Source organism: Vigna unguiculata, chromosome 7 (assembly GCF_004118075.2).
Source record: "Vigna unguiculata cultivar IT97K-499-35 chromosome 7, ASM411807v1, whole genome shotgun sequence".
Taxonomy (NCBI): Eukaryota; Viridiplantae; Streptophyta; class Magnoliopsida; order Fabales; family Fabaceae; genus Vigna; species Vigna unguiculata.
The window spans coordinates 34,761,488-34,775,404 of record NC_040285.1 but is presented as its reverse complement, the minus strand read 5'-3'; the positions used below and the strand labels follow the sequence as shown (position 1 = coordinate 34,775,404).

At 29.6% G+C, this 13,917-nt stretch overlaps 1 protein-coding gene across 1 annotated transcript; it reads left to right on the top strand.

The window, feature by feature from the left end:
* Positions 1 to 5,606: 5,606 nt before the first annotated feature.
* Positions 5,607 to 13,446, top strand: LOC114190410 (DNA-directed RNA polymerase III subunit RPC3). The gene is made up of 14 exons (XM_028079280.1): positions 5,607 to 5,878; positions 5,951 to 6,104; positions 6,323 to 6,441; positions 6,523 to 6,604; positions 7,176 to 7,324; positions 8,034 to 8,190; positions 8,296 to 8,360; positions 9,088 to 9,199; positions 9,897 to 10,037; positions 10,188 to 10,225; positions 10,330 to 10,422; positions 11,924 to 12,007; positions 12,102 to 12,251; positions 13,244 to 13,446. The coding sequence occupies exons 1-14, from the start codon at positions 5,810 to 5,812 to the stop codon at positions 13,382 to 13,384; spliced, it is 1,554 nt and encodes a 517-aa protein (XP_027935081.1). The 5' UTR covers positions 5,607 to 5,809; the 3' UTR covers positions 13,385 to 13,446.
* Positions 13,447 to 13,917: the final 471 nt, after the last annotated feature.

Sequence of the window (13,917 nt, the reverse complement as noted above, 5' to 3'; positions counted from 1 at the left end):
TTGAAATTTATTTTTTGCAATAAAAATAATCAATATCATGTTGAGAAATAAAATAGAAGTTGTATTCTTAACAAATAGTATGATAATCTATATTTAAAGGGAGATGACAACAAACTTTAGTTTTGATTTAATTATTGAAGATTTTAAGTCATTGTATAGCATAAAGTATCATTATGATTAAAGTTGATTTTTTTTTTAATATATTATTGTTGATAATAAATTTTATTTCACTTTCATATATATTATTGTCATATTTTGTCGGATTATACTATCATGTGTTTTATTTTGAGTAAAGAAAATGATGAGAGGAAATATTTTTTTAATTAGAAAAAACAATTTATAAATAAAAATATAATTTAATCCCTCTTAAATTTTTGTTCAATTCTATCACGAATGACAATCTTTTATATGTGGATTTAATTCATATCTCACTAATATTATATCTCTCCTGTAATCATTTTTCTGAAAAGATCCAACAATTCAGACACAAAAAAAGAAGAAGAAGAATAAGTGTAAAAACGTAAAAGTGATAAAACACCTACAAATCTTCATGCATCGAGGGAAGCCTTCCTCCCATTTTCCCTCTTTCGGTCACACAAATCATTGGCACTATTCCGCCTTTTTTATTTGTGCAAATAATAACTTAGTTGATACACAGCCTTAAATCTAGTTTTGGTTAAATATTGTTTTTATGTTTGATTAGAATTTAACTCTATTTTCAACTTTCATACATTTAATTTTGAAGTTTTAAAAATAATGATTATAATCCTTTTACTTCATCGACTTTCAATATCATATAAAAATCGAAGGATCGAGAATATATTTATTTAAACTTTCACCGATGTAATAACACATCGTTTCAAGTGAATTAACCAAATCAATCATAGTGGTGAGTTCACTATTAGTCATTTGATTCATGTCAAGAGAAAGAAAACTGAATAAGACAAATTAAAAGAAAGTTTAGGTCCTGAGAATTAAAATAAGTATTTGTGAGGTGTATTTTTCCTTGGGACAGGTCCAGCACCAACTGAAGAACAGAAGACTTTTTGCCATGACCCACTTAACCTACCCTTGGCGCAATTCCGGAGATTTTCCTTACAACTTACCCTTTAAAGTCTCCCTCTAAAAAAGTTCTCTGTCTGCTACTCATTACACGCTACTAATTGGCTACCAACACCCTCTCTCAATCCCTTACTATTTCTTCTCTTCCAAACTATGCACATACAAAGAAATTATGAACCACCACTTTCAAACTCTATTCACTATCTTAATATTGTTTTTCTACCTTCAAACAAATAAAAACTTAGGCACATAATTAACAAACATAGCCTTTGACATCTTTGTTGGTCCAACCTTAATCGGTCTTATTACGAGTTTTGAACTAATGAAGAGGAAAAATGGTTGCAACTTTCTACCAAAGCAAAGACAAATAAAGAAAAAAGCACGGCACATAACAAGGCTTTACAATGGAATCAAACCTCAACATCTTACACTTTCAGACTCCAAACTTGATAAAGGAATCTTACATTTCTTTATGTAATCAAAATTCAACCACTATTGCCTCTTTATTGTGGGATATGATTTTTACACTCCACAATGGAGATAGTTAAATGTTTTTGGAGTTCAGGAAGTCTTTTAGTTTGCAATACATGGAATCTCTAACTTCAAGTACAGGAAGTATTACACTTTTCAATATATTATTACATCGTGAATATCTATTCTTCTCTATATAACCTATTATTTACCTCCATTTTATTACATGACTACTTTCTTCTTCTTTCAAACTTTTTATCATAATAGACCAGGTTTTAGGTTTTTAAAAAGACTTAAAAATTTTAAGTTAATTAATTTCACTGTGGATTTGAACCAGATTGGATTGGAAAATATTTTTTTTTAATATAGAACAAATTAAACCTAATTTCGTGGGTTAAACAAATTCAATTAGGATTAAAGTTGATTTATCATTTTTTTTGGGTTAATTATATTTTAAATTCCTACTAAATTTATAAACTTTTAATTAAGAATTGATTACTTAATAAGTTTAATTTTGTCAATTGAATCACCACAGTTAATTTTTCTGTTCTTAGGTGGGTGATGTTGTTAACTCACAGAGATGATTTGAATCAGAGGACACTACTCCTCTGTATATTACTTATTCCCCAGCGAAAAGGAGTCAAGTTTATAGGCTTAACTTTTACAACTGATAAAAAAAGACAAGAAACACAGTAGCACTAAAAAATCCTTAAATGTACGTAAATGTACATAAACGTGCATAATAAAAAATAATAATTTATATTTATTTAAAATAGTAAATAATAACGGCTGAATTAGAAAATTCAGTTAACAAATGTGACCGTTGGTTATTATTTTGCCATATCACATTGTCGTCTTATTCAATTGTGACCATATGTTATTTTATTATTTTAAATTTTATAATTTTATAATTTTAATATTTTAATTTAAAATTGTATAATTATAAAATTGTAGTATATTTTTATTTTTTATTCAAATAATAAAATCATAATTTTATATTATACAACTTCAAATTAAAATAATAAAATTATAATTGTCTAAGGATTTGCAAGATTTTTTCTCTCTCATAAACAACAAAAAATCTATTTGGTTAAATAAAGTATTATTTTATAAAGTTTGTATTTGTATAAATGTTATGGATATAAAAGATGATGTATTAATTTTTCAAAAAATTATTAATTACATGATATTGTTCTGCATTAAGACTTTTGTATTAACTAAAATTTTTATTTTATATTTTTGTCCTACAACAAGTTTCTTATAACCACTACGTTAACCATTAACCTAAATGTATATTTTAAAATTATTATTTTTCAGAAATATTATTTAAAAAAATAAACATTATAATTATCCCAACATTTACCTTAATGGAATTCAATTTTCAGTGTTGGAAAAATGTAAAACCAACTTCTAAAACATTTTTTTTTTCAATATGCAATTAAATAAACCGTCTCTCCCAAGGTAGAAGTTTATAAGAATTTTTCAAATAATAAAATCATAATTTTATAATTATATAATTTTAAATTAAAAATATAAAAATATATAATTATAAATTTTAAAATTATAAAATCATAAATTATAAAATAATAAGATGATATGTGGTGACAAGTCACTAGAGTGACATAACAACATAATAATCACGCCAATCATTTAACAGTCACATCACCGGTTAACACAATAATATAATTTAACAACGGATTGTGAACAAATTATATTTACTGAGTACTCGATCAACCACAAAAATCTATTAGATACTTAATTGAAAGCTTTCAAATTTATCAGAAACTTGCAACATAGTTAAACATACCTTCTTAATAATTTGTTCTTTTATAATTGGTTATTACTTATAATTACTATGTTGATAATTTAATGTTTTGAAATACTTTATGATATTGTTGAATCATGTTTGAACAAGTTACATGTTTAATTGATTTGTTTGTCAAATTACATATTTAATTTTTAACTACCATTTTATAATAATAATAATGTTTGGAATTACCAACTTTATTTGTACTTTATATAAAAATTAAGTCGAATTAATATATTTTGATTATATTTCAATGAATATATAAAATAAATTAAAAGAATTAAATGTCTTGAACAAGTCCATCAAGCAATGTATCGAGTCAAATTATAAATTTTTTAGTTTACAATAAAATAAATTGATTGAACTAACTCAATCTTGGGTGAACTTATCTTACCTTGACAATCCTAGTAACTGTGATTCGTGAAATAGACATAGTTTTAAAACTTTTAATGCACCAAATTCACTTTCAAAAGAACCAAGATAATGAAAAGAACACAACACACATAAATTCAAAATGTTGTTATTTTGACATCTTGTTGCTTGATGTTTGTAAATAAATAAATAAATAAATATATATATATATATATATATATATATATATATATATATATATATAAACAACACTTCTTTTTGGTTTGATTGTGTTATCATCTGTTGAGTATTAACTAAGAATGGCAATGGGTCGGATCGGGTATAGATAGTGTCTACCCACAACCCGACCCGCAAAAAAAAAAAAAAATTTGTCCGTCACCCGCCTGTTTACCTGTCGGATACTCGTTTAAAAAATATCCGCGGATAATTTTGAAACCCGTGGGTACCGTGGATACCTGATACCCGTAAATGTTTAAAAAAAATAATTTATAAATTTTATAATATAAAATTATAAAAATAAAATATAAATTAAATTAAATTTTAATTATAATTAAATTTGACATAATAAAATATACTGTTAATTTTAATTTTAATTAAATTTAACTTAATAAAATATAAATTAAATTTTAATTTTAATTTTTTTGCGAGTAACATGTACCCGCGGATATTAAAATATCTGCTACCCGCGGGTAATAAATACCTGCGGATATATCCGCCACAGATTTTATCCGCGGATATCTGTAGGCACGAATATTTTTGTCATCCCTAGTATTAACAATACATTTATTTTGATATTTTAAAAATCTTTTTGATATGATTTAAGGTGCTAATATGTTTTTGGTGTCTTAACTTTCAGAGAGAAAATTTAAATTAGTTACTCTTTGAAACTTTTGATCAATTTAATTCTCTTATTTATAAATGCATGAATTTTATTATTTTAATAAAATTGTTAAGTTTATTTAACGTTTAGTGTACATTGAAGTAGAAATACGTCAAACGATATGAACAATTAAAAGAATTGTACATTGAAATGACGGAAATGTGCCAAACTATATAAACAACTGAAATTCTGTCATAAAAAAGTCAAATAAACTTAACAAAATTAGGATAAAAGAACTAATTTCACACATTTCTAATGGTAAAAGACTAGATTCATCAAAAGTTACGAAAATGAACTAATTTAAATTTTCACTTAAATTTAAGAGATCAAAAATATATTTGACCTTTTTTAAAACATAAGAAATCAGTGTATTCATAGGTATATTTTAAATGCACAGTAGAAAAACAATATAAAAGAAAATTAGAGAGAGTTCAAATTTAAGAAGGTGTTCTTAATACATAAAAAATTATTAATTGGTAATTATTATGATTAATATTAGTGTTTATCTTTTTTTTAAGATATTAATAAATAAAAAATATAATTACAAATTAAATATTATAACAATTATAAAAATGAAAATGATTAATTATTAAAAAGAGAATTAATTAATTTTGAGTTCCTAATAATTCGAAGAACTTTTAATCGAGTATCTAATAAATTTTTATTATTGATTGAGTTCTCAAAACTTAAAAACTGAGTGATATGGTTAACTGGATAATTATAATATTATAAAATTACATGAAATGAAAACTAAATAATATGATAAAAAGTGAGTGATATGGTTAAATGGATAATTATAAAATTATAATATTATAAAATTACATGAAATGAAAACTAAATAATATAATAATACAAGATAACCCTCACACAAACACTATTAAAAAATTTTAAAATTTTCAGAATTCACTAAATTATAAAAGATTAAAAACTCAATTGAGTTAATTTTAAAATTATATATGGAGAAAACTAAATATAATGATGGTCAAGCAAACCGTTTCATGGGAGAATCGAAGACGTGATCTACTGAATTAAGGGCAGAAGATTTTAACCGCCGAACTACAAAAAACTGCCAGGATATTAGTATACCCTAAAAGGACTTGATCAATTGTAGAATACTAGCGAACTCTAAAAATCCCTAAATCCCCTTCTTCCCGCGCCTTTCTCCTCCCTATTATTCTCAAATTTCTTGCTTCTTCGCCGTTTTCTCTCTGAAGAAAATGGTTACACAGTTCGGCATCAAATTGGCCGTCCACCTCATCACCAATCACTTCGGCAATCTCGTCGCTGTAATTCTCTCACTTTCGCGTCTCTCTGATTTATTTTGCATCGGCATTGATATTGAAGTTTTGTGTGTGCAGAAAGTATGCGAAAATCTATTTAGTCATGGAGTCCTCACTTTGGATCAATTGGTTCGCTACTCGGAGCTTACTAAGGACCAAGTCAAGAACTCCCTACTCGTCTTAGTTCAACACAATTGTTGCCAAGCATTTGTTTCTGCTCCTGAAGATGATGGTATCATAACACTTTTTTTTGTTTAATCCCATTGTTGTATTCTTTTTTTGCTTTTCTTTTTATTTTTAATTATCATTGTATACTTGCAATAAACATGTTGGAGTAAAATAATTTTTAAAAAACAGACTTCATAGCTGTAGTGATAATGTTTGCAACGAATACTTCTCCATTAGGGCGTCATTGGCTGATTATGATGTTCTGAATTATTATGAATGCAGATGATGGCGCAGACAGATTGAGAGTTAGAACTCAGTACTTGGTGTTGTTTGATAACATAATCCACCGATTGAGATTTCCCAAATTCCTGGAGACTGTGTCGCGGAAGCTTGATGAAGAAGTCGGTTTGATCCTTATTGGTTTCTTTGAAGCTTTTAGTTTTATGGCTTAAAATGCTCAGTATTGTCCACTTGTTTTGCAGTGTGTGGAACTTCTCGATGGTTTGCTTCGCGATGGTAGGCTTACCCTGAAACAAATGGTTGACAGAGCAAGTCAAGGGAAAGGCAAGTGTTTTATGATGCATTTGATAGGTCGAGTGCTGTTTTGCTTATATTAGTCGATTTAATTATAACAAAAGGTATATTTTTTACACAAATCCGCACATATTTTCTTTTAAGATTTGTGTAACCTAACGACTAAATCATATAGTCATAATTCCTTTTTGTGAATCAGATGAGGGAACTGCGGGTAGGTTTTAAAACTATGAATACTAAAGGTATGTTTGGATTGGATCAAGGTACATGTACTAACAGTGTAGTTTGCTTTGGGTTGGGTTATAAGAATGGTACATCTTATACAACTTACTAAATTTGTTGTACATAAAGAGAGGGCGTAGTTGGTTTACAATTGGAGGTAATGATACACAAAGAACTACACTGAGTCTTTCTAAATTATGTTAAAGGGTGATATATTACTGGGCCTATAATTGAACAGGATATTCATTTTAATCAAACATATAATCGACTCTCAATAATATGTTGAAATTACTGTATATAAAACATGGTTGAGCTCACCTGGATCTCGCAAAATCAGGAATCCTTTCAAATTATTTTATTTTAAATGATATACTTGCAGAAAATGCCGTGGATACAAAAGTTGTACGAGAGATACTGAGTAAACTTTTAACAGCTCGACTTGTCGAACGCTGCCCTGCCCCTGAGCCGGTTGTTTCTACCTCATTTAAAGAAACTACTACTAGGAAGCGGGGTGCTAAGGCTGCCAAGGTAAATAACTGCTCACTCAGGTCAATTTCTTTAGGAAGTTGGGTGATCTTTGGTTAATGATTTGGGGTGAGAGGCATTTGCTGTCTACTGGGTGTGAGCACGTGAGATTTCTAATGGGGTTCCACTAACAGCTATGTTGAGGAATAGTGAAGCGCTTTTTTTTTTTTTTTTCCTTTGATTATTATTATTATTATTTAAATCAAGTGTGAGATTAGAAGTGATCTAACAGGAGCCTAATAGAAGTGACACAACAGTCCTATTGAATTTAACCAGGATAGGTTTTGAATGATTCGAATATCATTTTAGTAAGTGAGTTTATACTTAAATTAACCTTACAAAATTGACTTGTTAGGTAACATTTACTCCACTTTTATACATACATATATATATATATATATATATATATATATATATCTATATATATATATATATTATGATTTAGTTATATCCCAGTCGATGCTAGAGATCTCTAACATATAGTGGTGAGATCAATTTACCAATTAATTGTTGATTTTTGTATGCACAATGATCCTTCATTTATTTCTTCTTGTTTAAGTTACTTTTAGTAAAATAAGTGCTATTAAGTTCAAAATTCACAAATATTCTGCTACCATTTTATTGAAGTTGCAACTGCAATGTGTTCACTCTTGCAAGCTTGATAATAAAGTTTTCTGAGAACACTTTAAACTTTGTAATGTATACCTTTCAGATATTTGAACCACCCGAGACATTAGAACAGCGTGTTGTAGAAGCAGCAGTGCCTGGGGATGCAATCAGATTTTCATTCACTGCAGATATGAAATCTAAAGTTGACAGAGAAACAAATTCAGATGATGATGAAATTGCTAGCGTTCAAGAGAATGATGGTAAGACTATTGTCATCTTATGTGATCAGATCAACTTAGTTGTTTTCAGTTAACAAAATTTTCGTACAATTATAATTTTTTTAAGTCATACAAAATTTGGTGCAGAAAAAGAGGAGGAAATTCTTTGGCGTGCCAATTTTGAGGAGTTTATTCGTCATCTTAGACATAAGGTAGATATTACAATAGATTTCTTATCTGAACATGGTGCTATCACTACCCAGTCTACCTTTTTCCTTGAATTTTGACCTTTTTTGTACAGTTCTTTTATTTAACTTACTGTGAAAGGGTATTGAGCTTCGGAGTTATAAAAGCATACTAGATTGTCAGTGATAGTCAAAAGTTTTGAATAAAAATCAATAATAAATGTTAATCTGGATAAACAAAGCATGAAATCACACAGATTGCTTGTTGATTGAAACTGCTCTTTAACATTTGGCTTGGTCAAATTTAAGTTGACAAAATTTTTGAACCTATGTTCAATAGTCATCTTTGCGATAAAAAGTTAGCATCAATCTGTATCACATGTTACCTTTCCTACTTATGAATTTATGGAATCAGCTAAAGGAAGAAGCTCATTGTTTTGGGGGGCGGCTATATTTACATGAATGTATCATTATGTATTGTTTCCTGTAAAGCAGTTTGACATTTACTTATTTTTCCTTGTTGATGTTACTATATTTGCTGTTGCCTGTGCGATAAATGTGACGATAGAGGTTTTGTTATCTTGTTTATGTGCTCTTTGTTTTCTTTTTAATTGTTTTAGTAAACGATTGTAAAGCTTTCATGGATATCATATTTATAAGCTATTGTGTTGAATTGGTTGAGATGATTTTTTTAATCTTTTGTCTGCTTACTGTTTTCAGAAGCTTACAATTAAATATTCTATGCATATTGTAGGCATTGATTGAGAATATAAGAACTCAGCATGATGATGGAACTGCTACTGTCTTAAGTGCAGTATTGGAGGCCACAAAAACTGTAGAAAAAAAGGTGAAAATGGAGAATTCAGGTGAACCAGATTCCTTGCTTTATGATTGGGTTTTTTTTTTCACTGTTGAGAAAGAATAGAGGGAAAACACAAAAGGCCTTTGAGGAAATTATCTCATGGTGAAATATACTCGGTAATTTAGTTTTTAACTGAACCCAATCTATGTAGCTGACCCATCTAGTGTGACAAGATTGCTGTTGTGTGTGAACTGTCTCTGAACAACTAATCCGTGTTTTTCACTTTCTTGGGATTTTGGAGGAAGTAATGAGGCCATAGATAGATGGATGGATGAACTGATGGATTGAGGCATATGGCCTAGCCTCTTTAAAGGGGTTTCTATAGTAGTTTTGTTGTATGGTGCATCTTGTTCCGTTTGCTCCCTCCCTCTAGTTCTCTATTTTGTTCTTTTATTAAGGATTCCCTATCATTTCTTCTCTTTTGTAATTTTTCTGTTTTAGATAGATGGAGGCATACGGCCTCTTTAAATGGGTTTCCCTAGTAGATATGTTGGATCATGTAGTTTGTTCTGTTGATTCTCTCTCCCTTGTTCTCTGTTTTATTCTTTTGTTAAGAAGGATTCCGTACCTCCCTTCACTTTTGTAAATTTTCTGTTATAACGGATTTTTATTTGACCATATAGAGAAAAGAAAGACGTCCATGGCACCACCGTTATCTCATGGTTATGTATTGACTTATGCTGTATTATCCTATGTTTCAGTTCCCCTGTCGCTTGATACAATTACAGCAGAGGTGATGAAGACCGATACAGGACGAACGATGACTATAGATCGTATCAGAGCTTCCCTTAGTCAGTTGGGCTGTTCACAGAGGATGATTGTAGATGATGCATATAGTATTGGTAAAGTTGATATTTTCCTCATGGAAGACTACTTCTGATATAAAACATCTATCTTTTTTTTTTCTTATTTGTTAATTTCGAAGAACTCTTTTAATGTCCTGGTTTATGATTCCTTTAGTGATTTGTAATTCAGAACTCTTCCCTTTTCAGATTTGAAGAAAATTATTGAACGGGCTCAAAATGAAGAGGTTTTAATCTTTGTGTTGTTTAGTAATTGCACTACACACACATACAAACACATACATATTTTGGTTGTGTAAAACTGTCTAATTTTATGTTCCGTGTGTTGCAGGTTGAGTCAATTGTGTTGAAAAGGTATGGAAGGGATGCGTACAGAATGTTCAGGCTACTGTCAAAGGATGGTTGTTTTCATGACACAGATCAGGTGATTTACTCATTAATGAAGTTAAAATTAAATTTGCTAATAAATATTGTAATTCTGTCAGTCTTCTTTCATTGATGTTGACAGTTTGAGATTTTACTCCAATTAACTTGATGCTTTGGATTATTGTTCACTGCAGTAACCCCATATGAGTTTTAAAGTTTGAACTGAGTAATGGCATTTAGGGGTGTTTGAAATATTATAAATGTTCTCCCAGCTATCTCTAAATATTTTATATCTTCATTTGTGTTATTTAAAAATTATATTAGTGTACACCCATACCTTTAGTTTTAAAAATTGCTCTATTATGTAATGGATTATAGTACTGTACCCATATTAATGTAATATGGATGGAGGATCAAACCTCCCACGTCAACATTTTGCACCTAGTGTCAGAATTTCTCCCTTTGGTTATTTCATTTATTCCGCTCATTTCTTTAAATAATACATACCCATTGATAGTAATAAAGATGAAATAATTCTATTTCCTAATTTATTTAATCAAAGTTAGGAAAGCTAATATACTACCATGAATGAGCAGATATTTATTCCCAATATATACAATGTATATCAGCAAACAAGACAGAAAAACCAAGGACAGTAGAATGGAACTTTTCAACTTTTCAAACCATGCTTGAGGAGCTTGTAGGTAGCCCTTCAATAACGTTTGCTCTTACATAGATGAGGAGAACAAAACCAAAGGAGAAGTCATGTAAATATCTTCGTCCAAGTTACCATAAAAAGTTTCTATATAGGTTATGTAATCAACTAAGGTTGGGCCTCGGGTACAGTAGAAGACTCATCAAGATGACCCAAGAATCTTTTCCTTTGCACAAACATTTGGAATTAAAATGCCCAAGCGGGATCATTTTTCCTGTCAAAGCGAACCATCAAATTTTCTGTAGAATCATCGAATTTTCAATAACCGAGAAAGAAGAGAGAAACCCCATGAACTAGAATCATAGAGCATGAAACCCACAGGAACTAGGAGCCACCAAGAAGAAAGAAAAGAGTGGCTATCTCGCTGAAGGAAACCGGGGATGATACTATGTCAAAAATTTTCTCTTTGAAGATTTCCTTCATTCTATGTCTATATATATTACATGCCCATGACATTAATTAAGACACAATAATTCTATTTCCTAATTTATTTATTCAAAAATCGGGAAAGCTAATATTCTACAATGAATAAGCAAATATTCATTAAAATAAAAGAGATTCCATTATTGACGCTTAGACATGGACCACTTCTAATTGAGATACAAATAACCAATTATCTCATGCAAAAGCTGTTAGATTAGGATGAGTAATAACTTCATCCACGTTGACAGTCTTCCATGATGCTTCGCATATACGGAAATCCAATGAAATATTTATAAACTGATGTTTCTGCCAGGAATTACATAATCCTCCTTTTTTTTTTTCAAATCTAATAATAAAGAAATTCAATGGACTCATTCTATAGTGTTGCTGTGACCTTTAAGTGCTTCTGTTTAATTTGTAGATAGCAGCATCTACTCTGGTTGAGAAAAAGGAGGCTCCAAAGTTGCTATATAGGTTATGGAAGGACAATTACTTGTATATGGAGGTGGTCTATCTATTCAATATTTATAAACATTTTAGAAATGAGTTTACCAGTGTGTCTTGATATTTCATCTTTTCACAACTTAATCGTCTTACAGAAAGTAGTTGCGACGGGAGTAAAGCAAATAACTATTTTGATGTGGAAAGTCAATAAACCTCTGCTTTGGGAACATGTACTGGATGAGATGTACCACGCTGCCTTAAATTTGAGCCTAAGAATGGCTTTTGAGCAGGAAAAGGATGAAGAGGTTAGTACATCTAAAATTTTTCATAAATTGATTGTCCTCCATTAAATAAAAATATTTTTATAAGATTAGCTTATAATATTTAAGCAAGTGTTGGTTTTTGTGTAAACCTCGTGGTGACACGAATGTGGTTCTTGTAGTTTCCCATCCTCCATAGAGTTTTTTTAAGGAGTCTTTCATCTCTTTATTTTGATTCCTAATATGTTTTCCTAATCATAGCTGAATTGATAAAATGTTATATTCAGATAATTATAATGATCCTATTATCTGTAAAAAGGGATACATTAAGGACGTGTGAGATAGCTGTGAAAATTAACATATAATAAACATTAAAAAATTATCCCAAGTTAAATTGTTAGATACATAAAATTAGCTTTTTATTTTTTATTTTTGGTAAATTTAAACAAATGCCCCCAAAAACCATCTATAACTCTCCAAAAACAGTTTCTTTTCCACAACACCAGCTAAAGATCAACAATTTAAATTATTCCCAACATACTCTGAGACTGTTGAAGATAAGTCAGACAAGTTTCTGATATGTAGACAGCCATACGGATTTGTCGTCTATTTTAAGGCATACATATATTACAACTTAACTAATAATCATGTCTTTGTAAATCTTTTAGGTGCAAATGGCTATAAAGTTTGCATTGTACATTGTTTTTGTCCATTATCAAATATTCCAGTCTGAAGTAATAGTTATCGGAGTCTACCTTGTATTACCTATTAGAAAAGGGCAGTTTTAAGTAAGTAGTCATAGGTGCTATATTTCATCATCTAAGCTGCTGCCAATTTCCATGGACTTGTTGGCGTAATGACAGTTTCAGTTGAGAATAGAGTTCCCCCATTGTTGACTTAGTCTGATACTCGAAAACAAAATATATAATGTAGTTGGTACTTTTTGGTGCTAATGACAATGCTTTGCATTATTACTACATTTCCTGCGTTAATATGTTGCTTGGTTGGTACTGAAGTGTTCTTGCTACTTGTTTCAGCTTTTAAATGTTCCTAAAGACAAGCTTAAGGAGCCAGGGCCACTGCAGAAGAAATACAAACGCCTACTAAATGTCTGGTTACTCCTGGGATCATCATTGACGAAGCTCGATGAAGCTCTCATGCTTTTCCATGATTTCTGAATACCAAATTTTGGGATAATTGTAATTATTTTTATTAAAAGAATGACAAATTTTAACTCTTCCTGACAGCCACAAATTTAACTTTCATTGCCGTTAACAAACTGCTAGATACTCGCATATAGGAAACAAAACGAAATCACTCGAATGAAAATACCACTTACCATGTTGGTAATCTTTTCTCAAAGCCACAGTATGATATTTTAATACAAAATCACTACTTTGGCAACCTACAAAATGTACACATTTTTTTAATATAAAAAACAGTACATATTTTTGTTATATAAAACTAAAGTAAAGTCTTTCGAACTAATTCCATGGATATAAAATCCAATTCTTTACACATTCATTTCTTTTCTTAAATATGAAATGATCACTGATGAAACAATATTTGCAAATTTTAATTGGGAGATGTGAACCGAAATTTTACATTTGTGCAAGCAAGGATGATTTGATTGAAATATTAACTGTTTTTGTATTGGTTAACTATTTTTTTGGTTTTTAAAATATAAAGTGATTTTAGTTGCTGAATCTAT